The 23,855-nt window shown below is 43.9% G+C and overlaps 1 protein-coding gene across 1 annotated transcript; it reads right to left on the minus strand.

Moving 5' to 3' along the window:
* Positions 1-869: 869 nt before the first annotated feature.
* Positions 870-2,476, minus strand: CNR2 (cannabinoid receptor 2). Its single transcript, XM_033157749.1, has one exon. The coding sequence runs from the start codon at positions 2,370-2,372 to the stop codon at positions 1,263-1,265; it is 1,110 nt and encodes a 369-aa protein (XP_033013640.1). The 5' UTR covers positions 2,373-2,476; the 3' UTR covers positions 870-1,262.
* Positions 2,477-23,855: the final 21,379 nt, after the last annotated feature.

The following is a 23,855-nucleotide window of genomic DNA, read 5'->3' on the forward strand; positions in this document are numbered from 1 at the left end:
CTGCACTACTGCAGGTTGGTCACATTTTTGTGTCTTTCTGGATATCAAATATTCACAACCAGCACATGTATAAATGATTGTCAATTGAACAGGGGGGGGGGGGACAAACCTGACTGTTCATTTATTTTGCTTTTGGATTTTTTTTCAGAAAGGTTTTTTTTTTTTAAAAAAAAAAAAAACTTTAAAAAAACTTGAGCAGTTTTTTAAAAGCTGTATGTCCAAAGCAGCAGCTTTCTTTTCTCCGTCACATTAAGTCTCACCTTAAGCCATGCAGCGGCACCAACATGATGCCCCAGGGAGCAAAGGTGCCCTTTAGGTCTTCCCCTGACACCCATTAAGCCTCAACTCTACACACACACTCTTTGCCCGCCTTGGTCATTTGTTGATGAGAAGGGTTATCTCTATCCTACATCTGGAAATCTGGAAGCAGGAGTTGATATGTGTTCTTTTAAGTATAGGAATCAAGAAGTAAGATGGTTTTGATTCTGTACTAAAAATAACAGAATAGTCTACAGCCAGCACAACATAATTTTATTTTGCACATTGTAGTTCATTCCAGCTGTTGCTTGTTGTGGATGAGGAGAGACAGGAAACTATTCAAGGTGAGGCTATCTGCCCACAACCACTGGAAATTGCATGTCGACCTCTCTCTGGATTCAGAAATGCCTGCACAAATTTATCACATACTGCCAAGCATAATTTTTTCAATCATAAGAACTAGATACCTTTTATTAATTAAATAAATCTACACAAAATGAAAGCAGAGATTCTTAGGAAGCCAATTTTTGCACCCAGTATTTCTTTGTGTATTAGCCTCCGAAACTCTCTTCAGCTAAGGTCAGCTCCCAAAGTGTCACATTCTGCTTTTATTCTGCTCTGCCACATAAATATAACATCTGAGTAGCCCTGATTGTGTCCAATCCTGGCCCACAATAATTGGAGTTTGTGTTTTCACAGTGTAGAGATGCTCCCACTTTGCTTTTTATTAAATAACAAATACACTCTCTAGGTGCCACCCTGTTGTTGCAAATGGTCAGACTTGATAGTCTGTTCCAGAGGTGGACCACTTTAATGGCCCTGGTTTCATACTGTCCTTGACATCCATTGTTGGCGATTTGATGGTTTGTATGGAGTTGTTCCTGCGATCTATAAACTGGGGAATCATTGCAACCAAAAAACTGCTGCCATACCAAAAGGGAAAGTTGAACTCATGTAGAAAATAAGCTCTAGAGTCCCTTCAAACAGGTATAAAACATCAGTTTCTATGTATACGTTTTGATGCCATTTGGAGTGCAGACGTTCATCAGTTCTGCCCCTGTTCCGCCAACAAATTCATCGCAAATCGTTTCAATTGGGCAGGACTTCTGAGTGCTCTCCACTTCTAGGTTGCTCTCAGAGACACCCAGCAGTCTTCCAAAACAGGAGCAGACTCTCTTCAGGGAGGAGCACAACTCCCTGCTCCTTAGGGCATAGATAGCGGGGTTCACCATAGAGTTCACCAGACAGAGAGTGCTGCAGAAGGCAAACGCTTGCTTCATGGAGTCATCTAGTTTGGCAAAGATGCTGTAAGTCATGAGAGCCAAGGCTGGTGACCAGCACATCACAAGAACCACCAGGACAATCACTAAGGTCTTGGCAAGCGTGACATCTAGTCTCACCTTTGTGTTCTGCTGGCCTGTTTGAATGTGGTACTTTTCCATGTACACCACATGCTTGCGGGCCTTCCAAAGAACATTCATGTAGGCATAGACAATAGATGCCAGAAGGATGGCCACCAAGGCAATCCAGCTTGAGAGATATTTGTTGTCGACAAAAGGAAACAGCTCGGAGCAGGGGGAGCTCAGGCGGCAGCAGTTCCACCCCAACAATGGCAGGAAAGCAATTACCATGATGGTGACCCACAGCATCACCAGGGCCACCACAGCTCTTCTGCTCGTGACAAGGACTTTGTACTCTGTCGGCCTGAGGATACAGATGTACCGGTCAAAGGCCATCAGCAGCAGGCTGCCGAGGGAAGCTGTGAAAGACGTGTTGACCCCTCCAAGTTTTAGCAAGAAGATGTCCTTCGATGAATCAATCTTATTGAAAACGTGGAAGTTAACAAAGCTACAGACAAATATAATGCTGGCTAGCGTGTCTGCCAAGGCCAGGCTGCTAATGAAGAGGTAGGAAGGCTTGTTCCGGATCTTGGGGGAAGAAAATATGAGGTATAGCACCAAACAGTTCTCAAAGATACAAAGGCTTCCAACGCTGCAACAGAGCACAGCAATGACAGTCTGAGCTGAATTGTCAAGTACCATGTAGCATTCCATGGGCGTTGCACTGGAGCTGCATTGAGAGCTGTCGGCCGTGGTGTTCTTGCAATTCTCCATGCCAGTGAACTCAAGAGTGAGCAAGCTTTCTTCAGAAAGGCGTTGTCTTCTTTTGCAGTATTTGTGGTGCCACTGCAAGAGAGATGGAAATGAGAGAACTTAAATGTATACAGTACTGTAATAGTCTACAAATGCCATCAGTGTGTTCTGCTCACCTCCAGTCTGGATTTACTAAGTTCTATCTGCCCCCCCCCCTTTTAGCTGCATAGTTTCCTTGATTGGTTGATTGATTAATTGATTGATTCCTCGTTTTACTATATACTGCATTTAATTTCTTTTCTTCATTTTTTTAAACGCAAAACTGCATTTTTAAGAATTGCACAAAATTTGCTCAATCGTATTCTTTTCTTCTATTAGGCCTTACACAAAAAAGGAGAAATGCATCTCAAAGGTGCTGGAGAGAATGTCTATTTTATTATTCAGTTAGCCCAGCATGTTTCAGCTCAAAGGCTTCTCTGATTCCTTTCAAGTTGGCATCTGGCTGTTTTGGGAGACAATGGAGGAGTGCGCCTTTGAGGGTGAAGTCAAACTGTTGGAGAGTTACAGTGTCTGCTGAAACTGATACAGGAGAGACATGTTTTGTTGCAGCTGGGGCAAATGAAGGCATTCGGTTGTGCTGCTGCAGATGCACCATGGCATTTCTTCTCTCTACACTCCTCCCAGTGGTCATTCCTCCTCTGGTCACTACTGCGGATACGTGACCTGACTGTCTGTCTCCAGGCACTGTGGTCATCTGCAAGGGATTCCCACATGGCAGGGCTGAGGTTGCCAGCATTTATGTTTTACAAACTGCTGAAAAGTCATCCTGAGACACTTTTGTCCTGCACAATCTTTGAAATGGAGAATTTTAAGCAATTTGTAAAGAAACTGGTAACACTTTCAAAAGGTACCTGAGCCAAAACAGCAAATTAAATGATAAAATAATCATCCTATCCAGTATCTTTGCAATACATTTCTCCCTTTTCTTTATACCATTGGATGCTTCCTGGTTTTTGTTTGCTAATGATTTTTTTGAACAATTATGTAACTAGTTTTTAATGGGTTTGTTGTATTTTAAATAAACATTCTGCACCATCATGTAAATTTAAATTGCTTAGAGGTCTTCTGCTCTAGTAAGTGGTATATATATATTGTTAAAAGAAAAAGGCAGAATTAATGTTCAGTAACAAGGTTGTCTGGAAGTGTCCCACTCCTCCACAATGGAGTAACAGCACAGGTGTAGCACAATAGCTTTTTGAGAACATGCAGGAAGCAAAGCCTTTTCATCTTTTCATGCACTACACTGGTGCATCTACACTGTCTGTATAAGATTAAAAACAAGATATACATTTCATTTATATGTTTTCTTATAGCAGTCCTGCACATGCATGGTTATGCAAAACTGCAAGTTATTTATTGAGGTTGAGCACATGCACATGACATTATGTACTGAACGGTTTGTGCAGTTAAAGCTAGCAGGTGCGATATGCTCTGTGCTCCTGTGTATAAAGCAGCTAATGGGAAAACCAAAACAATGATATAATAGAAGCAGAAGTGCTAAAAAGTGTTTTCTTTCTAAAGAGGAAGTTGTTTCCATCATGTTTCCTGTTTTCACAAGCATACTTCTTTAACTAGAACACCCTTAGAAACCCTTTTGGGGGGGGATCTAGCAAAGAGAAGTTAGGCAGCCTTTGATGCTACTGTACTAATAGAGCTAAATTAAATGAGCTTTGAAGACTTATTCCAAGCCCTGGGTTAGGGTCCACAACTACATGGCTTTCCCTATAACCTCTTGCCTCCACAGCTTTCTCACAGAACCTCACCTGCTGCTTTTGCTGTCTCCTGTTTTCTAATGCTTGCTTCTGCCAAGCGCACAGCGTTCTGGATAGATTCTGGTCTGTGCTTTGGATTTTTGTGAACCTGGGCTACCTGACATAACTCCTTGGAGCATCTAAGTCATGACAGCTAAAGGAAACCTCCACTCTCAAAGGCAACATAGCTAGGGAAGGAAGGCTCTGTCTATTTTTGTTTCCTCGGCTTCTCGTTTTTTGCAATCTTATATTCAGTTCTCCACATTCTTGTAGTAATATGTGATTTTTTAAAAACACCTCAATAAAATTATTTAGCATTTTAGTGTAAATCTCTCCTAATAACACCTTTTCCCATGTAGTTGTGACAAATTTACACCCTTTCGGTGAGCAATTTCTCCTAATATAATGTATTTTGGTATGTTATTTTCACTAATGCATTCATTTCTATGCATACTTTCCCTTAACATGCTCACTTTTAAAATCATTGGTTGGAGAAGTGCGTTGCAAAATTCAGGTAAGTGAGTGTGAATTTCAAATGATGGCTGTGTTTCGGTTCTCATATTGTTTTGGAAAGTGTGAATTTGCTAGATTCAGCTTCAAATGTGAACTGAATTGAATTCCTCTTCCATCCCTAAGTACAGGTACAGTTCCTGGCTGTTAGAGGCAAACAACAGGATATGGCTATCCCTTGCTTCTGAGCTTCTCAGGAGTCTCTTGCTAGCCACTTTTAGAGAGAAAATATTGAGACCAAAGCTCCATCTTAGCACATCAACATCCATTCACTTTCTTTCTGATTAGGAGAGAGGACCTTGCATAGGGTAGAATGACACTTTGCAAAAAACAAACAAACTGTGGGGCTGCAGCTGAAATCCCATGTTCTGACATCGTGTTGGTCATTGTCCTTCCTCCGACAATTTGAAGTGAAATGCAAAGGTGATAGAAGAAAGAGGAGTAAGGCTGCATTCACAATATACATTTAAAGCACATTCAAAGGACTCCCCACCACCACAAAGAACTCTGGACGCTGTAATTCACTCCTCATATAGTTACAATTCCCAGCAACCCTTAACATAACAAGCTACAAAGCCCTGAATTCTCTGAGGAAATTAATGTACTTCAAATGTGCTTTAAAGGTGCCATGTGTACACAGCCTCCTACACTACAAAAGATGAGAATTTGACAAAGGCCTGCCATTTTCAGTATTTCTGCTAATCAGCTGTTCCACTCTTTTCAATCCCGCCCAATGAGGGATAACATTAGTGAGCATTTAAAAAACAGTGGGCTGCTTCAGGAATAATGCGCAACTATGTTTTAGTATTAAACGAACAAGCCAGCCCGAGCCTCAAAACATGTGTGCTCCTTACCTCACACTCTCTCCTCCTGCATGGTCAGTAGATCAGAAGCATTTTAAACTAACCAGAGTTCCCCATTATGTCCAAATTCTGGAGTGTGTGCACTCTGGTTAGTGAACAAACCAGGATCACAAACCATGGTTTGCTCCTGCTTTGTTTGAGCTAACTAGTTTGAACCAGGGATGGAGAACCTGTGGCTTTCCAAATGTTGTTGGATTCAAACTTCCATCAGCTCCAGCCAACATTGCCAATAGTCAGGGATGACAGAAGATGTACGGTAGTTAAGGAAAGCAACATCTGGAGGGTCAGAGTTTAGCCACTCCTGATTTAAGGTAAACCCTATTCCATGGATTCTGACAGACAACTGTCATTAATGTAAAATCGAAAGCAGGCATTTTTGTTCTCTTACTCCAGTACATTCTCAGTGTTCTCCCTTGGAGCACACCTGAAGCTTGAGCAGGCTTGTTCATATAAAGCTAAACCACAATTTAGTGTAACATTCAATAAAGGCCTTAAAGACCTATTGAGATCCCTGAGATTTTCTCTCAATTTCATCTCACTCTCCTGCAATGAATTACTGCACATTTATTGACTAGAGAACCTGGATTCTTTAGAAAGGCTCTGAAAAGCAGCACACTGTACTCTGCAGCTTCCCAGATACATGTGCAATTATAAAAAGCAATTTTCTTTGTAAGGTTTTAATGTTGGTTTTACTGTATTCAAACACTTTTCATGTAAAAAAAATAATCAAGAGCCTTTTACTCCTTGCTTCCAACTACAAATTTCAAATGCAGGATTGTCATAATCACAGCTGTAAAATGAAGTTTTGGGGAAAGACCTACCTGGCTGACTGCTTGCAATTTCCTCACCTGATTCGAAAGAGTTACACAAAATCACCCCGAATGTTGATCTCCGTGAGAGTCTGTGGGAAGAACAGATGTCTGGAGAGGTAAAACCACAAAGAAACAGCCATTGCAAGAGAAGAACCACGGAAGCCTGCAAAAGCTGAATCATGGCATGTCTGAGAGTAGAGGGATGTAGTGGAAAAAAGAAGACCATGTGAGATTCAGTGCTGGCTTGATCTGTGCCGGGACTTTCCAGGAGTCTGTGCCTGGCTTTCTCTGTGCGACCTTTGAAATGGAAGGAAAGCAGGCAAGCATCAGCTCTGACAGGAGAGCAGGTGGCAGGAGCGGAACAGCTCTCCAAAGGCTGCCACCGCAAGGGGCTTGTGGGGCAGAGATCTCTGTGTTAACAGTTGCCACCAGCAGAAAATGTAAGCAATGTTGTAAAGAGAGCTCAAAGTTGTTTGCAAAGAGCACTATTGTTTGTGACACTCACACTAATTCCATTTGTCCCACTGTTGTCTCTCTTCTCAAGGAGGTTTTGGAGCCTGCATCAGCTCCAGAATTTGGGGAGCCCTTGGGCAAGATAGTCTCAGTGAACCCTCCTCCTGGGTTGTCCCCCTTGTTACCCTCTTCCTCTGGACCCAGTCTGCACTACTGCCCAGACAGAGAAGGCAAGGGAAATGGAGGCTGTTACTCTTTCTCCCTGATCTTCTTGCACACTTTAGAAAGGACAGGTGAATGAAGAGGAGGAGGAGGAGGAGGAGCAGGGTCAGGGGATCGGCAGTGGGCCCTTGCTGGGGTGTTGGGGCATCATCAGGCACCGGACACTAGCCCTCTTTGAAACCCTGCAAAAACTTGTTGTTCCCTAATGAAGAGCAGGACAGAAAAGCAAACAAACAGATAGGCACATTAGAGGTAACAACGGTGATTCTGCAAGTAAGGGACATTTGAGCATATTTATGATAAATGCCAATCTCGTGAAGATAGCTGTCTGGAAATTTGGACTATGTTCACACTCCTGTTTACTGTGCACTTAGTGCCTTTCCAGTGATGGGTCTTTAATCCATGTTCATACAAAGTTATTTGGGTATGTTCATATGACTGCTTACTCTGCACCCACTGCACTCTCACTGCTGATTTCTGAAGCTGCATTGACACAACATTAGCCACAATCCATATTGATCCTGTAGTTTTACAAATAGTACCTTCATCGCCGAAGAATTGATGCTTTTGAATTATGGTGCTGGAGGAGACTCTTGAGAGTCCCATGGACTGCAAGAAGATCAAACCTATCCATTCTTTTAAAAAATCAGCCCTGAGTGCTCACTAGAAGGACAGATCCTGAAGTTGAGGCTCCAGTACTTTGGCTACCTCATGAGAAGAGACGACTCCCTAGAAAAGACCCTGATGTTGGGAAAGATGGAGGGCACAAGGAGAAGGGGACGACAGAGGATGAGATGGTTGGACAGTATTCTCGAAGTGACTAGCAAGAGTTTGGCCAAACTGCAAGAGGCAGTGAAGGATAGGCGTGCCTGGCGTGCTCTGGTCCATGGGGTCACGAAGAGTCGGTCACGACTAAACGACTGAACAACAACAACAACCATCACCAGCAAGGCTTCCTGGCTGACAGGAATGCATCAAACCGTAGTATTTGTCAAACTATAGGATCAATATACATTTTCAGCCTCTTCTTAAAACCTCCAATGAAACAGAGTAGACCACTTTCCCACTGCAACGTGTCAAGGAGAATCTTATTGCTCCCTTACCTCCAGGGGTGGCTGGTGGCCATTGGGAATGGTGCGGCAGAAGCCAGGAAGACCAATAGCAGATGGAGTCAGTGCCAATGAGAGGAGCCAATTAATTCTAATTTGCCCCCATCCTTTCCTCTGCTGAATTTTACAAAGGCAACACTTGGGCTATGTACACGCCATACATTTAAAGCACAACCCCCCAAAGGAATCTTGGGAACTGTAGTTCCCCCCACAGAGCTACAATTTCCCAAACTGTTAACAAACTACAGTTGCCAGGAATCTTTCTTTTGGGGGTGATTTAAATGTATGGTGTATACTCAGCCTGAGAAGAGGAGGAAGCTGATAGACAATGCCGTCCCCTGGACTCGATGTAAGAAGATGGGCAGGTGGAGATGAGGTGAGATGGGCATTCTCTCTATGATTTGGGCTTTGAGATGCACACCTGATGATGCTGTCATTAAGCGATGCACTCACACATACGAACTGGCTGTTTCCCCACATATCTTGGGCCACATGCACCCATTTCCCTTAAGTCAAATCTTAGAAGGTGAGAGTGGTGGCATGCTTGTGGTAGGTCTGTGCCACTTCGGGTGCAAAATCTAGAGGCTGACAGGGGCCTTCAGGTGATGAGGCAAAAGCACACCTAAAACCCTGTCAATGTTTTTCACTGGGGGACAAAACAGGAACAGAGGAATCCAGGAACTGGAGCGTCGTGGGAAAAGAACAAGACTGGTTATAAAAATGACAGTTTTATAGTCTCAGCTGTATTAAGTAGAAGGATTGCTTCTTAGCTGAAGAGAACATGGCTCTTATCTCATGCCTTTTTGGAGTGGAAAAGAGGAAATGTCAGCAAGTGTAGCTGTGTTTGCACACAGAACAGAAAGAGATAACAGCAAAATATTGCAAGAGAACCCAGAAAAATTTGCAGCAACGTACAGTGGTACCTCGGGTTACAAACACCTTGGGTTACAAACACTTCGGATAATAGACTCCGCTAACCTGGAATTAGTACCTCAGGTTAAGAACTTTACCTCAGGATGAGAACAGAAATCACGCGCCAGTGGTGCGGCAGCAGCGGGAGGGGAGGCCCCATTAGCTAAAGTGGTACCTCAGGTTAAGAGCGATTTCAGGTTAAGAACAGACCTCAGGAACGAATTAAGTCCGTAACCAAGAGGTACCACTGTATTGCGAGAGAATTCAGTGCTCCCTTTTTCCTTCTGTGCCTGCATACCAAACAGTACCTGCTGGAGGAAACAAACCTCCTGAATCCTTTGAAGGCTCAAAAAAGTAGTGAAAGCAGGATTGTGTATAACTGCCCCAACACCATCATGAGCACAAATCATTATGAAAGCACAATAAATGGGACGTCTGGAGGGGCCCTCAGATGGCTAAGAGTGGTGTAGCTGAAGCAGTGGAGGTCACTGAAAGAAGCTGATCAGGATACAAGAGCAGAGAGAAAACTACTGGAGGAGCTACAGAGGACTTTGACAGGAAGGTCATGGGGCTTGTGCTGGATCTGGGAATGAACTGAAAGCCTTTGAGGGATTTGAGAAGAGGGGCATCATGTGATGAAAGAGATAAGAGAGGTGGATGCGTTTGGCTGCAGAATGCCTGTTAGACCTGAGGGGGTAAAGATGGAAAGGTCCCAGCTGCCTGAAGATGCCCAGTAAGGGACCCCAGGTCTGGGGTAGGAGCTGAAAAGAGGAGCAGGCTAGTTTCTCCCACAAAAAAATCCTGCAGGCCTACCGCGAAGAGCTTCTGTAATAGATTTCATTTCACATCTCTTGTTAAGTGTAAATTGGCTGAGATCTTGAAAAGCAAGGACGGGAGCACCTTTCCAAGTTATTTTTTTCAATTTTGCGTAGCTTTTGTAAAATAATTTATTTAGTGGAAACTTTTTCAAACCTATATCGTGTGGATGCTCCCCTGCTTTGGGCTTGGGATAAAAAACTCAGTGCACTCTTTTCAAACCCTCTGATTTCAGATTTAAATCAGGAAGAAGGGTATTAAGACAGTTGACAAAAGTTTCAATAACATTATTTTCCACATTTTCTGGGGGGCCCTTAACTCAAATATTTTCCCTTCTACTTCTGTCCTTGTTGTCAGCTAACATTGCACCAGATTTCCTGTTGTTCCAAGGCAAGTGATTTTAGGACTGCTTTATTTTTTAAACTTGTTTCCTTAGCCTCTGGAGCAACTGAAGTTGGGTTTTTTTTTTTCAATTGAGCTGTGAGTTCTCTGAGCTGATTTCTAAGGGGCAAAAAAAGTTTCATCCCAGTCTTTCATTATATCTGATCTAAGTTTTAAAGGAATCTCCATCGTAAAATCAGCATCTATTACGGTACTTTGCTACCTTTTCTTGACTTTTGCGCTGTGTTTGAACAAATCTCCTCAGAGTTGGAAGGACCAGTGCTTGCCTAACTGCCACAAATTGCAAGTGCTGAGGGGGGAGGCTGTAACTGCCATTGCAGACTGTTTCTGTGAAGCCATCTGAATTGAGACAGGGGTCTGCGCTCTACAAGTTCATAGTTGTCAACTTTTCCCCCTTTTTAAGGGAAATTCCTTTATTCTGAATAGGATTCCTTGCAAGAAAAGGGAAAGGTTGACAGCTATGCAAGTTGCCTTCTCTGCTCCTCTTTCCCCTGATCTCTTCAAAACCCTTCTCATTTAGAGGGCAGCCCTTTTCTGAACGTTACAACTGCGTTAAAAGTGGCTTAAGGCTTAAGCCATTTGCTTTCTCCTGTGGCAAGCAACCTCTGAAGAGATCTATAAGTCTTCACTTACCCCCTTCTAACCACAGTAAATCTGTTTACAAAATAAATCAGCCCCACCTGTTTTGTTCTAATTATGAGTGCTGTAACATGTCCAGACAGAATTTGCTATTTTGATAAGTGTTTTTTAAGATTTAGAGTTATCTAATGTAAACATCTGGGAGCCCTGGGGTTGGGGAGAGAAAAGCTATTGCGCCATCTTGTGGTGATGAGGTCACCCACCTAAGCATCCTCTTCTTATAACTAAGGGAAACTTGCTACAAGCACACTAAAACAGTAGTTCCAATTCATGTTTATTATAATTTATATATCCCACTCTACCATGGGGGCTTTCAGCCTGGTTTCATACTCTCCAACATTGCTCAGATGAAAACAGGAACATTTCTCACTCCCCCACAACTGACCCTTGTTGATCAATGGGGCTTACTCCCAGGTAAGTGCATACATAATTGCAACTGCAGTTTCTTTTTAAGAAAGTAAATACAGCAGTGTGTCTCCCTACAGTTCCCTATCATCCTCATCCTCATCCTCGTCATCATTACACACGTTAAACACTGCTCAGCTAATTGTTGATCATCTCTCTATGCAGCACTTGGCTTATTTTAAGTGTAAGCCAAATAATTCAAAGAAACAGGCAAATGATTTATGCAGTGCTGCTGATGCACATAGCACTTTCCAAAAAGACAAGGCTGTGCCCCAAGGAGATTCCAATCTACATTTCAGATAGCGAAGGAGGCAGAAGGAACGGAGGGAGGGAGAACCAAAGCAGTCAATGAGGACACATCTCCACAAATGCCGTTACATGTACTTAGGCTACTATAAATGAATAAACATAAATTAGAGTCAGTAAACACTTTCATCTTACAAGTACCTTTTCTCCCGAGAAAACTGGACCCTTTGGATAGCAGATCAAAGCTCCAGGTAGCTTTATAGATGGGATGCCCCGGTCTGGATGCTTTCTGAGGTCCTCTCCATTCCACCGCCTGGGTTCCTTATGTTGCCCTCCTTCAGCAACTAGGCACTGCACACCCCATGCCTCTTGTACTCATTGGCTCGGCCAGGGCATCCATTCCTGACTGGGTGGTAACTGGCCAAGTTTCACCCTCCTCTCCTAAGTAGAAATGCTCTGTTGTGCATCCCTTCTTGGAATAAGCATGGGGGAAGAAACCCTCCTTTCTGTTTAATCAGCACTCCAGTCAACCTCAGTTGTAGATCACCTTCCAGAGTTACATTTTCCTCCGAGCTACAAGAAGTGTTTTAAGTTGCAAGCCAGAGCAGGGAAGTATATATTACTTCTCCATCTCTGACTTGTGCAGGAGCCTGTCAGCCAAAGAATGTGCTCAGTCTCCTCTGGCTTTGCTATGCATCACTTTTGCTAAGAGCTCAGCGGTGTGGTTAAACTCTTGTGGTGTGTCTGTGTAGGTAGGAAGGCAGGCAAGGAGATTGCTGCATTTGAAAGACTTCATGAGCCCCTGATCAGCATTATCTAACTGTTGTATAGGGATGGATTAAACTACCCATTTCCATTCTCATTTCTAGTTCCCCACCTATCTGCAGCATAGCTGTCAACCTTCCCCTTTTTTTGCGGGAAATTCCCCTATCAGTACTATAGTCTATAGTATAGTACTGATAGGGGAATTTCCCACAAAAAAAGGGAAGGTTGACAGCTATGATATGCAGTAACACGTGTGTGTGTGTGTGTGTATTTGTGTACACACATAGCCTATGAATGTTCTCTATCCACCTTCCCCCAATTAGTGTTTTCACACACACACACACACACACACACACACAGGTGGCTAATTTAGTGTGTTGCATCCTATTTTCCCTATTTCATCCATAGGCAAGTTAAACATGAGGTTGGGTGTGGGGCATAGTCCTGCAATGTCAGTAGGTCTTTCCCAGTGGGAGGGGGACCTGAGAAATCCCACTCTGTGTACACATGCACAAACATGGAGTATACGTGCAGGAATCTGTGAGCTATGGAACAAGCCCGGTCTATTCTAGTTTTAAAAAGCACAAGATCCAATAGAATCATTACTATAAGCCATGATGGGTAAACGGAGCTTCCATGTTTGGAGGAAGTGTACTTAGGTCAGTAGTGTAGCATAGGTTGCCAGAGCCCGGGGCCATGTGGAGGGGATGGGGTGGGAGGGAAACGGACTCCATACGCATGAGCATTCAATTGTCTAACGGCGTCCGGCATCCACATTACTCAAGAGATCACAGCCACAGAGATAAGAAAAGAAGAGTCATTCCATTGTCTGAAGAGATCACTTCCTGGTTCACATGGAGAAGCCATTTTTAACAGAGCACAGCAGCAGAAGCGTGCAGCTGTATTGAGGCAGTACTGGGTGTTGAAATTCTACACCGTATGCTTAAAGCAGAACAGCAATGACTGGCTGCTGCTCAATCACCTACTGTTCAAAGGCAAGAGCAAAACAATACAAAATGCTACATCTGATTTGGCCTGTGCCATTTTTTCCTCTGTATTTTAATTCTTTTTTCTTCTCTCATTCAGTTGCTTCTCTCTTATTTAAAACGTATTTAGCCCAACAGTTTACTGGTGTGCTGTAGTGCTGCCTGTTGGGGGTGTGTGTGTGCCATCACCAGACCATAGTTTACCTGGTATATTATACAGTATACATTATGGTTGCCTATTATACAGTATCTTTAAAGCCCATTTCCTCCTTCAAAGAATTCTGGGCATTGTAGTTGCTGAGACATGAAACTCTGTGAGGAGTAAACAACAGTGTCTGGGGAGTGCAATGTTATTTAAAGGTGTAGTCAGTGTGTCTGCAGCCTATGAGGCAGTACTTCCTATAGCTATGGTCCCAATAAGGGTCTGAACATATAGGCAGCTGTACTGATCCATTGTTAAGCACAAAAGAAGCAGGACATAGCATGATACCTATGCAGTTTCCTAGGAGTAAGCTCCAAGGAAATCAGAGTTGCTTACTTCTGCTGCAGGTTCAACGTACTGTATACAGCATGTTAAGCTATAACAAAATATCTTTATGCAGTTGAAATTCTCTCTTTAGTTTTTAATTAGAAATGCAAACAAGCTTGTAAAGGGGTATCACCATTTAAACTGCAACCACAAAGCAGGAACCACATCAAAGAAAAACCATATATAGCCCTGCTTGGTTATCGTCCTCATTCCCTGACTTGGTCTATGCTAAGCTGTCACAAACAAACTCAAAAGCCTCCTTATCACCTCATTCACTTGCCAGAGCAAAGACGGTCCATCAATTTCCCTAGCCCTCTAGCAGATAATGTCATTGCTCCTGCTCTGGAAAAAATAGAATAACCCTGTAGCTACACACTTCTACACTTTGCTTTGCTATCCTACTATTCTGCTTCCCAGCCACTGGCCAAACCTGGACTAGAAGACTTGGACCCAGAAAGGTCCACAACCGGGAATTATTTTTGGGTTCCTTGTGATTATTGATAGAGCCTTCTATAGCCTAAGACAGCCAATGAGAGAGATAGACGGAGTCAGGTGGCCAAGATAATGAGCAGGTGGAACACAATGTCAGGAGCTGCTGGGATCTGTGCACAGCTTGCCTACTGTGGTGATCTGGTGAACTGCAGGTAGCAACTTCTAATCACCTTTGGGTGCTGGACCGATTCCTCCCATCCAGGCAGACCATTGGATCACTCTGGAAAAGGAGGAGTATTAAGGGCTTCCAGTTCCCGTCAAGCCTTGTCTGAACTAGAAGGTCTTCCTGGGCTCTACTGTATTCCTGTAGCTGTTTCAATTAAGTAAAGTATTATTATGTGTCTGCACCCCAATCTTTTAGCAGCAAGAGACCCCGGGGGGCAGGGTACTGTGCTTACCCCAGGTTTGGTTTCCAAATGATAAGTGGGTTTCAAATAATAATTTCTCCCTTTCCCCCAGATATGTAGGATGCGAGTTCCAATAACACTCAGAGCATGCTGTGCTTCCCTGATCCTTTGAGTAGGGAAGGGTGTAGCTCTGTGGTTGAGTTTTGCATGCAGAAGGCCCCAGGTTCAATCTCTGGCATCTCCTATTAGGGCTGGGGGGGCGGCACGCTGCCAGTCTTTGTAAACAATACTGAGCTAGATGGACTACTGATCAGACTCAATATAACACAGCTTCCTGTGTTCCTATGTTTGCTCCACTGTGTTTAATGGGCCTTAATAGGGATATTTGCTTACATTTGCAGCCTTTAGTGCTGTTCCAAATGAGGAAAGAATTCTATGCCTTTACAAAGAATAATTCAGTGAAGTCCATTCCTGTCACAAGGACATATAAGCAGGCTAGGACAAACATATATTTTAAAGCCTGGTAATGCATATAAGAAAGAAAGAAAGAAAGAAAGAAAGAAAGAAAGAAAGAAAGAAAGAAAGAAAGAAAAGGAGAAATAACTAAGGCATCAAGCCCCTGACAGAGAATTTAGGCAATAAAGCCAAGGAAATATATTTGGTGCTGCCAGTGAGTGCTGAGTCTCCTGGCTCCTCGTTCAGACTAATAGCTCGGTAGCCATAGAATTAAGTAATGGAGGCCATTATCCTACACGGACCCAACAGTAGGCAAAAATAAAAGCAGAGAGAAATATAGCAGCTGACTAGGGAAGACAGGTTCCAGAAGATTTGTGCCAGTCCGCTTTGCAGAGGCGAGGGAGGTATGTGTGGAAAATACTTATAACACACTTATAGCCACTCTGGGCGGTTTCCAAGTTCCAACACATATAAAACACATATAATTAAATAAAAGATAAAAAAACCAAAAAACTTTACAGGTATTGTTTATTAAAAGAAACTGGAACACAGCTAACATTGGCTTTTCATTTTGAAGTAAAACCTGCGCTGCCAACTACTCTGCAGGGTAAAAACACCCCTGATTTGACCTTAAGGTGTGCATCATAGTTTCAAATAAAAAGATGGATGGCAAGACAATGTAGGGAGCTGCCTGCAGGGGCGAATGAAGGTGTTGTGACAGCTGGGGCAGGGCGTCGCTACGGAGGGCGCATGTGCGGTGTCGCTATGTATGACGCATGCGCCGTACATAGTGATGCCGCACAAGCACTGTACATAGCGGTTCGGCGCCGGCACCACCCCAGCGCCCTACAGGTGGTGCTGGGATCCTCTGCTCACGGCCGTCCGTATGGCGCTCGAGCAGCGCCAGCGGCAAACCGCTATGTACAGCGCATGTGCAGCTGCGAACGGAGGATCCTCCACATGTGGCTGCGGTGGCGCGATGGCTGCTTGCGCCGTTGCGGCGGGGCTCCTTCTCATCACCCCCAGACATGGCACCCGGGGCGCACCGCCCGCCTCCCCCCCCCCCGCGATGCCACTGGCTGCCTGATCCCAAAGTCGGACCATTGGTCCCTCTATCTCTGTATTATCTACTGAGGTTCTCCAGGTTTCAGGCAGGATTCTTTCTCAGCTCTACCTGGAGATTCTGGGGGTTGAATCTGGGACCTTCTACGTGCAAATTCAATGCTCTGCACCACCAGCATGCGTGCAAATGAAGGCATTTCCAGTTAATGCTGATATTATTTCTTTTGATACAAATTGGAAGCAGGTTAGCATGGAGACATCTGTGGGCATGTCCACACTGGAGTAAACTGTGGATGCGCAAAGGCCTGTTTCCCCATTAATACAGAGAAAAGGACCAGGTAGAGCAAACTGGCTATAAGCTTCTCTCCTGGAGCTCATGTGTGTCCTGACAATGACATCTTTGTTCCTGTTCTAAAAAGAGGCCCATAATGGCACTGCCCCTCCACTCTTGGGATAACCAGTTGTTGGGAGAGCCTGCTCCGGCTGGTTATGAAGGTTGTTGAAGGTCGTGAGGAGTTTTAGGAGTTGCAGAAGGGCTGAAGGAGATAGCGATAGGCAGCAAGAATAGCAAAAGGTGCATCCGAAGTAGCAGAAGGAGGCCAAAATAAATCAGACTGCAGTCAGAGCTTGTAGTACACTCACCGAACGCGAGCGAGCTCTCCGTCGCCTCAAACTGAGGCAGGGGCTATTTATTGATAAATCATACAGCGTCATCAACTCAACACCAACCAATTACAATTTAGCATTAACGAGCCCTTCCGGGCGGGAAAACAGTCTTACAGCCATTAACAGGAGGCTTCCTGGCGCGCTTTTGGCACAGCGGAGGGATCCCAACTCTAACTCCGGCCGGATCTTCTTTTCCTTCTGCACGGCATCGCGGAAGGATCAGCGCAGCGGCTATCACGCGGGAGAAACGCCAAAGCGTATTCCCACACTCCACTACATCACTAGGAGGACTCCTGTATTAGAGGATGAATGTAATACATTTTCTTGCAGGTGCTACTGGTAATAGTATCATACAGAACTAGGTGACTGGTATTTCTAATGGTACCCCCAAATCTGTCCCCCCTGAGGCAGGCTGCTGCACCCTGCCTTATGATAGTGCCGGCCAGCCCAGTTCTCCTCCACTACTCCTGTTCTGTGACAGTTTTATGATTCATCCAGTGCCTCTCTGACCATATTCCACCCCTGAAACTAGATAGGTGCAGCAGCTGTCAGCTCTGAGTCACTAGGCTTGGGTAATATTTAGCCACATTTCCTGCTGGGAAATTTGCCAGGCCAGTTACCTGAGATTGCAAAGACTGAACTGGAGATTTTCTATGTGGAAAGCTGCTGCTTTGCCACTGCCTCCTATGAGAAAGATAGAGCCATCCTATTCTCCCTGGGCTGGGCTTGTCCAAGACTGAACCCAAGGCCTGTTTCAAAATACATGTCTCATTTTCTGTCTTTAGATCGTTTATTTAACAGCATTTATCAACTGCTTTATAGTTCAAAAGCCTCCAAGTGATCTGTAGTCTATAAAAACAAATAATACATCATTAAAACATTAACATGAAAAAACATCCTAAAACCAATAAAACAGCAATATGAAAGGAAATAAAACAGATGTTCAGAGTATTCAAACATGTAAAACAGAGTTCTATCTTATCAGGCAGGGAAAACCTGGGCAAAACAATAAGTCTTCACAAAAGGTCTGGAACAACTGATGTTTCTGCTCTTGGGCAAACAACTGCTTTGATTGAGGTGATTTAATCAGGAAAATGGCACAGGAGGAAAGGGTTAAACAACCCTCTCCTTCCAATCAAACCCTGAGCCCCCCTGCCACTGCTTTGCATATCTTAATGCCCTCACCCAGATCTTCACTATCTTGCAATTCTATTCTATTCTATTCTATTCTATTCTATTCTATTCTATTCTATTCTATTCTATTCTATTCTAGGGTCTAGGGTGCCAAACACAAAAAAGTTAAAACAATACAATTAAAAATGAAAACATTTAAACATATAAGATCAATTAAAAATATAAAACGAAGAAGAAGAAGAAGAAGAAGAAGAAGAAGAAGAAGAAGAAGAAGAAGAAGAAGAAGTACCCAACTATGTTCTACTCAAAATAGACTCACTGAAATTAATGCAACTAGGTTAGTCATACCCATTAATTTCAGTGGGTGTGCTCTGAGCAAAACTTTGTTGGAGCCACCCATTAATAGTACTGCTACTACTAATAGTAATTTGTTGTTGTTGTTGCTGCTGCTGCTGATGATGATGTTGCTGTTGCTGAAGCTCATACCAAGAACAAACTTAGTTGGTCTCTAAGGTGCTACTGGAAGTTGTTGTTGTTGTTGTTGTTGTTGTATTTCTACCCTCCTGGGAGCTCAAAGTGGTGTACATGATTCTTCCCCTTTCCATTTTTTCTCACAACACACTGAAATTGTAGTTATATGAGGGGAACGGTGTGTGGGTGTGTGTCTCCTAACAACTCTCAGCACCCTTAACAAACTTCAGTTCCCAATATCCTTTGGGGCAGCCATGACTCTTTAAAGTTATACAGGTAAAGGTACCCCTAACCGTTAGGTTCAGTCGCGGACGACTCTGGGGTTGTGGTGCTCATCCCGCTCTATAGGCTGAGGGAGCCGGTGTTTGTCCACAGATCATGTGGCCAGCATGACTAAGCCGCTTCTGGCAAACTAGAGCAGCGCACGGAAACGCCGTTTACCTTCCCGCTGGAGCGGTACCTATTTATGTACTTGCACTTTGACATGCTTTCTAATTGCTAGGTGGGCAGGAGCTGGGACCGAGCAACAGGAGCTCACCCTGTCGCGGGGATTCAAATCACCGACCTTCTGATCAGCAAGCCCTAGGCTCAGTGGTTTTGACCACAGCGCCACTCGTGACCCTGTTTAAAGTTATACGTTACTATAAATGCATAAGGTGGATGCGGCCTGAACAGTTCTATAAGTAACGTATGTATTCTGTCACTGAACTTTGCACTCTCCCGGCCTTGTGTAGGTTTGCAGAGTTTATCAGAAGGACCAATGTGACTCAGAAGCAGGTAGCAGTGCTGAAGTGGGCACACGTCAGCAAAAGGCTTTTCCTTAGTTACCTAAGAGAACATCCTTGCGACCTTAAGTGAGCGAACGATGTGGCTGAACTCAGCTGCAAATGCTCACTGCCCTTGGTCCCACTAGCCATCTCCATGGCAATTGGCGCCCACCTGAGAGGTGCCGAAACTGAGTTCTGGCGGAAAAAAAAGCCCTGGGTGTTGTCATTCAAATGGTTTGCGTGTGGTGTGCTGCATCTTGTGATTGGTTATTCAGGGTGAGGCTTACCTGCCCCCCAATATTTTATCCAAGTTGACACCCCTGCTTCTGTTATATCCACCTACGTGTGAGGAAGTTCCATTAGGACTTACATTTAAGTAGACAGGTGTAGAATTGCCCTGTTAGAATTCTAACACACACACCCCCAAATGGTATTCACTGAAAACAATGTTCCAGTCTGAGTAGGGCTTAGCTGGATACAACCCAAGCTTTTTATAACAAAATAATAATAATATGGGCCACTTTCATTTCTAGTTTGTATTTCTGCTTTTTCTACATGTTCTCTGTTGTTTTAGTGGCTTTTTCTTTTATTACCTGCCACCTTCTACCTCCTCTGCTTTACACTTCTGCCCAGGTTTCATTTATGGGATGATAGACATGCTTTGCATATCAACAACATCACAAGCTCTCAACAACCAAAATTGATCTGTAAAAATGTTACATGGAAAAATGTGAGAGACATTGTACACTTTTGTAAAGCAAGAAAATCTGTAATAATAAAAAAAAACAGAAAACAACATCACAAGCATTTCCCCAAAGCCCAAAGAGGCCCGTTGAAATGCCAAGATTTCCAGTTATTTCAGGTTCTTTTTTTACTAGACTATCAGCCTTGAAAACTGTTTTAATCTTCATCCCCCATGAGAAACTTTCCCACAATTAGATGGTAAACAACGACAAGAGTTCCTTTTAAATCACCATAAGGAAACAAATAAAGGAAGTAAACTTGTTTTTACTGAGTCACCAAGAACTTTTACGAAGTCCTAAAGTCTAGAAATTGCATCAATGAGATTTAACAATGCACAGCAGAATATGACAGATGTATGGATACGGGTGACTGAGAATATGTGTGCATAAGTGACTTCATAAAGAATAACAAGTTTATATTATGATTATGATTATTGAATTTATATATCAACTACACAGGAGCTTATTGCTAACTTAAAAACAAAACATATCTGACTAAAGGGCAGATGATATAGCAGTCACAGTAAACAATATTTATTCACTGGCCAAGAAAAAAACAAGTATAAATAACAAAAAAAACTGTTGCACTGCTTATAAAAATGCAAATCCTGATTCAGGCTTTTACTTAATGTGTTCTTATATACAGTATTTTCAGTATTTGTATTTGTAAATGTGATTTACTGTGTACCATTGAGTCTGTTTTGATTTTTTGCAAAGAGCATTGGTAATAAGCAAAGAAGGTTTGACCTGACCTGTTCTACCGTTTAATACTAGAAGGAAAAGTCTTCACTTAGGGCCCTGGGCACGTAAAGTGGGTATCAGGCAAGTTTCCTTGGGGAGAGCATTCCACAGATGTGGCATCACCACTTAGAAATTCCCTTCTCGTTGCAACCCTCAAAATCCCAGCAAGAGGGGGCACACTGAGCAGGACCTCCAATAACCTGAGGTAGGCTCATAGACCCTCAACATTTTACAGGCATTTACCTGTTAAAGGAACCCAGAGATAGATGTAGAATAGTGTTATGTACTGAAGTTCTCACCCTAGGCCACTAGGGGTGTGTGTATATACCAGTAGTTCATTCTGCTGCAGTTTTCACTCAGGTCCGCACATGCAAATGAGGGATTGAAAAGTGACGTTCAGGGATTGGGTAACTACATAAAGTTGTTACTGTTGCTTTGTAGCTGAGTTCTATATAAGCAGGCTGCTGAGCCCTTCAGCTCACTTCTATTCCAGCCTGAGAATAAACAAGAGCTGCTGTGTCCACCCACTACTTAACAAATAGCACTATTGGGCATCACACAAGTCTTTGTCCTTCCTGGTGTGCTTCTCAACCCATCAATCAGAAGTGACCTAACCCACATAATCCTGCTGTTGTGAATCGCCTAGAAATGCCACAGCTGCCTGCTGGTAATCCCCAGTAATTAACAGCAGAGTCTTCTTATTCCTTCCTATTTAGGAAAACATCCCACTGGTGGATGTGTACACATTACTAGTTACTCTGGCTCCAGTGTGGTCACACTGTTGGTGTTTGGAACAAAGTACACACAGCGTTAGCCACAATCCACAGGTGGTCTGTAGCTTCTTGAGAGATACTCCTGCTTGGCTCGTTTCCCCTTCAAACAGCCAGAAGCAGCGATTAATCTGAGGGGTGCGCACTTCACACAATCGCTGCAGACGACAGATTCAGTGAACTGGAGTTTGGTGCAGAGAAACAAATCAGGTTAAGACACACCTGCCCCCTCTCTGGTGTGACAAGCAACATTAAAAAGTGACTAGAAATGCAGCATGTGGGGGGAATGTCACTGTGTTTTGAGTCACGAATATGTGCATAGCCTGATTCCACCTTAACTCCAGATAAGTGGGTACAGGACTGGAGCCTAATTGTCCCAGAAGAACCTCTGAACTTAGCAGCCCTACCAGGGGCGTCTTACCTATAGAGGCTAGTGGCACAGGGCACCAAGTTCTGAAGGGCGCCAGGGAAGAGGCGGAGGCTGGACGCGGTGCCTCCTGGCATCAGCTCGCCACCCTTGCCCGCCTCCGCCATACCACGCCAAAGCAGCACTGTGCCCAGAGCCTCTGTCTGCCGTGGCACGAATCGGCCAGCTGAGCTGGGAGGCGCCACACCCAGCCTCCGCCTCTTCCCCGCTGGAGGAGCTGCCCTCCAGTTGCTGCTCGCCTCCAGCAGCGCCGTCCTCCCTAAAAAACTCTAGGAAATGGGGGGGGGGAGGGTGCCGGAGGGAGCTTTGCACCACGGTGCCGGATATGCTTAAGATGGCCCTGAGCCCTACCCATTTACAGCTGCTTGCTAGACTCCAGTTAATTATTGAACACCAACCATATACACTTATTGATGCTATGTCTTTTTCAAAGTGATGTACCTGGTTCTCTCCCTCTCAGTTTTATCCTCATAACACCCCTGCGAGGTAGCTTGGCTGCAGTGACTGGCCCAAGCCCCAAGGACACCCAATGAGCTTCATGGCAGAGTGGGGATTTCAACCCAACATCTTTCAAATTATAAGCCAATATAAGCAAGAGCATTTTTGCTAAATTAGTATTTGAAAGATGGTGGAACTACCACTGAGCTTTTGGGCAGTGTAACCTGTATTATCTTCACTCTTCTTAACAGCAGCGAAAGTTTCCTTGGCCGTCAGCAGACATTGTGCTTTATGGAGTTCTCCCTGACCACAGGGCACAACACTTTTGCTGTTGCTGTTGATGGCAAGGGAATTGTTTGCACTCAGCAGAAAATAAGAGAAGTACAAGTGAGGCAGCCTATAATTTCCCCATGATGAGACAGGAGTTGTTGCTTCATTTCTATCAACCTTTTTGCAGAGCCGCTGACCCATATTTTCCTACTTCATCCTTCAGTAGCTTTGGAATTGGATAACTTTTTTTTGCTATTGTAGTTTTTAAAGTGATATTTAGAATGGCAAGTAATTACATCTCTGACAGCCCTAAGGGGCTCAAGTCGGTGCCATTTAAAAAAAATGGAATTCTACCAATAATCCAGAGGCCAGTCTGTAGTGCTTTGAGGTGGCTTAGGCCTGTCTGTTGCTCACGATGGAGGTGAATATTTCCCAAAGTAATGAATCTGCATTGCGGGCCGGTTAGCTGCTGTAGGGTGTGGCTTTCCAAAGGAGGATCTCTGTCTGGCATATGCGGCCTTGGGAGGGAAAAGAGCAGGTAGACAACCTTCCTCATGCTCCATGGAAGTACATAGGCCAGATAGCTAGACACCAGGAATTCAGAGCTGAAGAAGGTGAGATTGGCAATGAGACATTGAATCAGTCATCAAATGAACTTTGACTAAGGCTATGTAAACATTACCATTAATGGCTCCAGTCCAGTGCATTCCCACTACTGGTCTTTGAAGCCACGTATGCATGACTTAAGCCACAGTCCATATCTGTCCTGTTGTTTCTTGAGTAATACTACTGTTTGATGTGTTGTCTCTCAAACCATATTCCATTCAATCTGAAAGCACAAGCTGCATTCATTTTGCAATTAAGGTGAGGTGTGTACATTCGAGACAGTGGTTGCCCATGTGCAGATGACAGCTTCATAGAATAGGAGTTTGGCGGGCAAGGAGTGGGGCTGCAGGCATGGGAAAACATAAATGTGTGCCAGATTAAGACATCCCCACCCCTTCTCTGGTGTGTACAGCAACATGCAAATGTGACTTGAAATGCACAGGAGGCAGGAATAACCTTTCTGCATTTAAGGCACTAATGAGTACATATCCACATGTTTTTGAACACTTGAGTTGGGCTTTTGGCACCCATATAATCTGTGGAGAGAAATAAACAAAAAGTCGAGCCATAGCTTAATGGTAGAGCATCTGCTTTACATGTGGAAGGTCCCAAGTTCGAAGCCCCCAACACATTT

The sequence above is a fragment of the Lacerta agilis genome, chromosome 8 (assembly GCF_009819535.1).
Source record: "Lacerta agilis isolate rLacAgi1 chromosome 8, rLacAgi1.pri, whole genome shotgun sequence".
Classification (NCBI taxonomy): Eukaryota; Metazoa; Chordata; class Lepidosauria; order Squamata; family Lacertidae; genus Lacerta; species Lacerta agilis.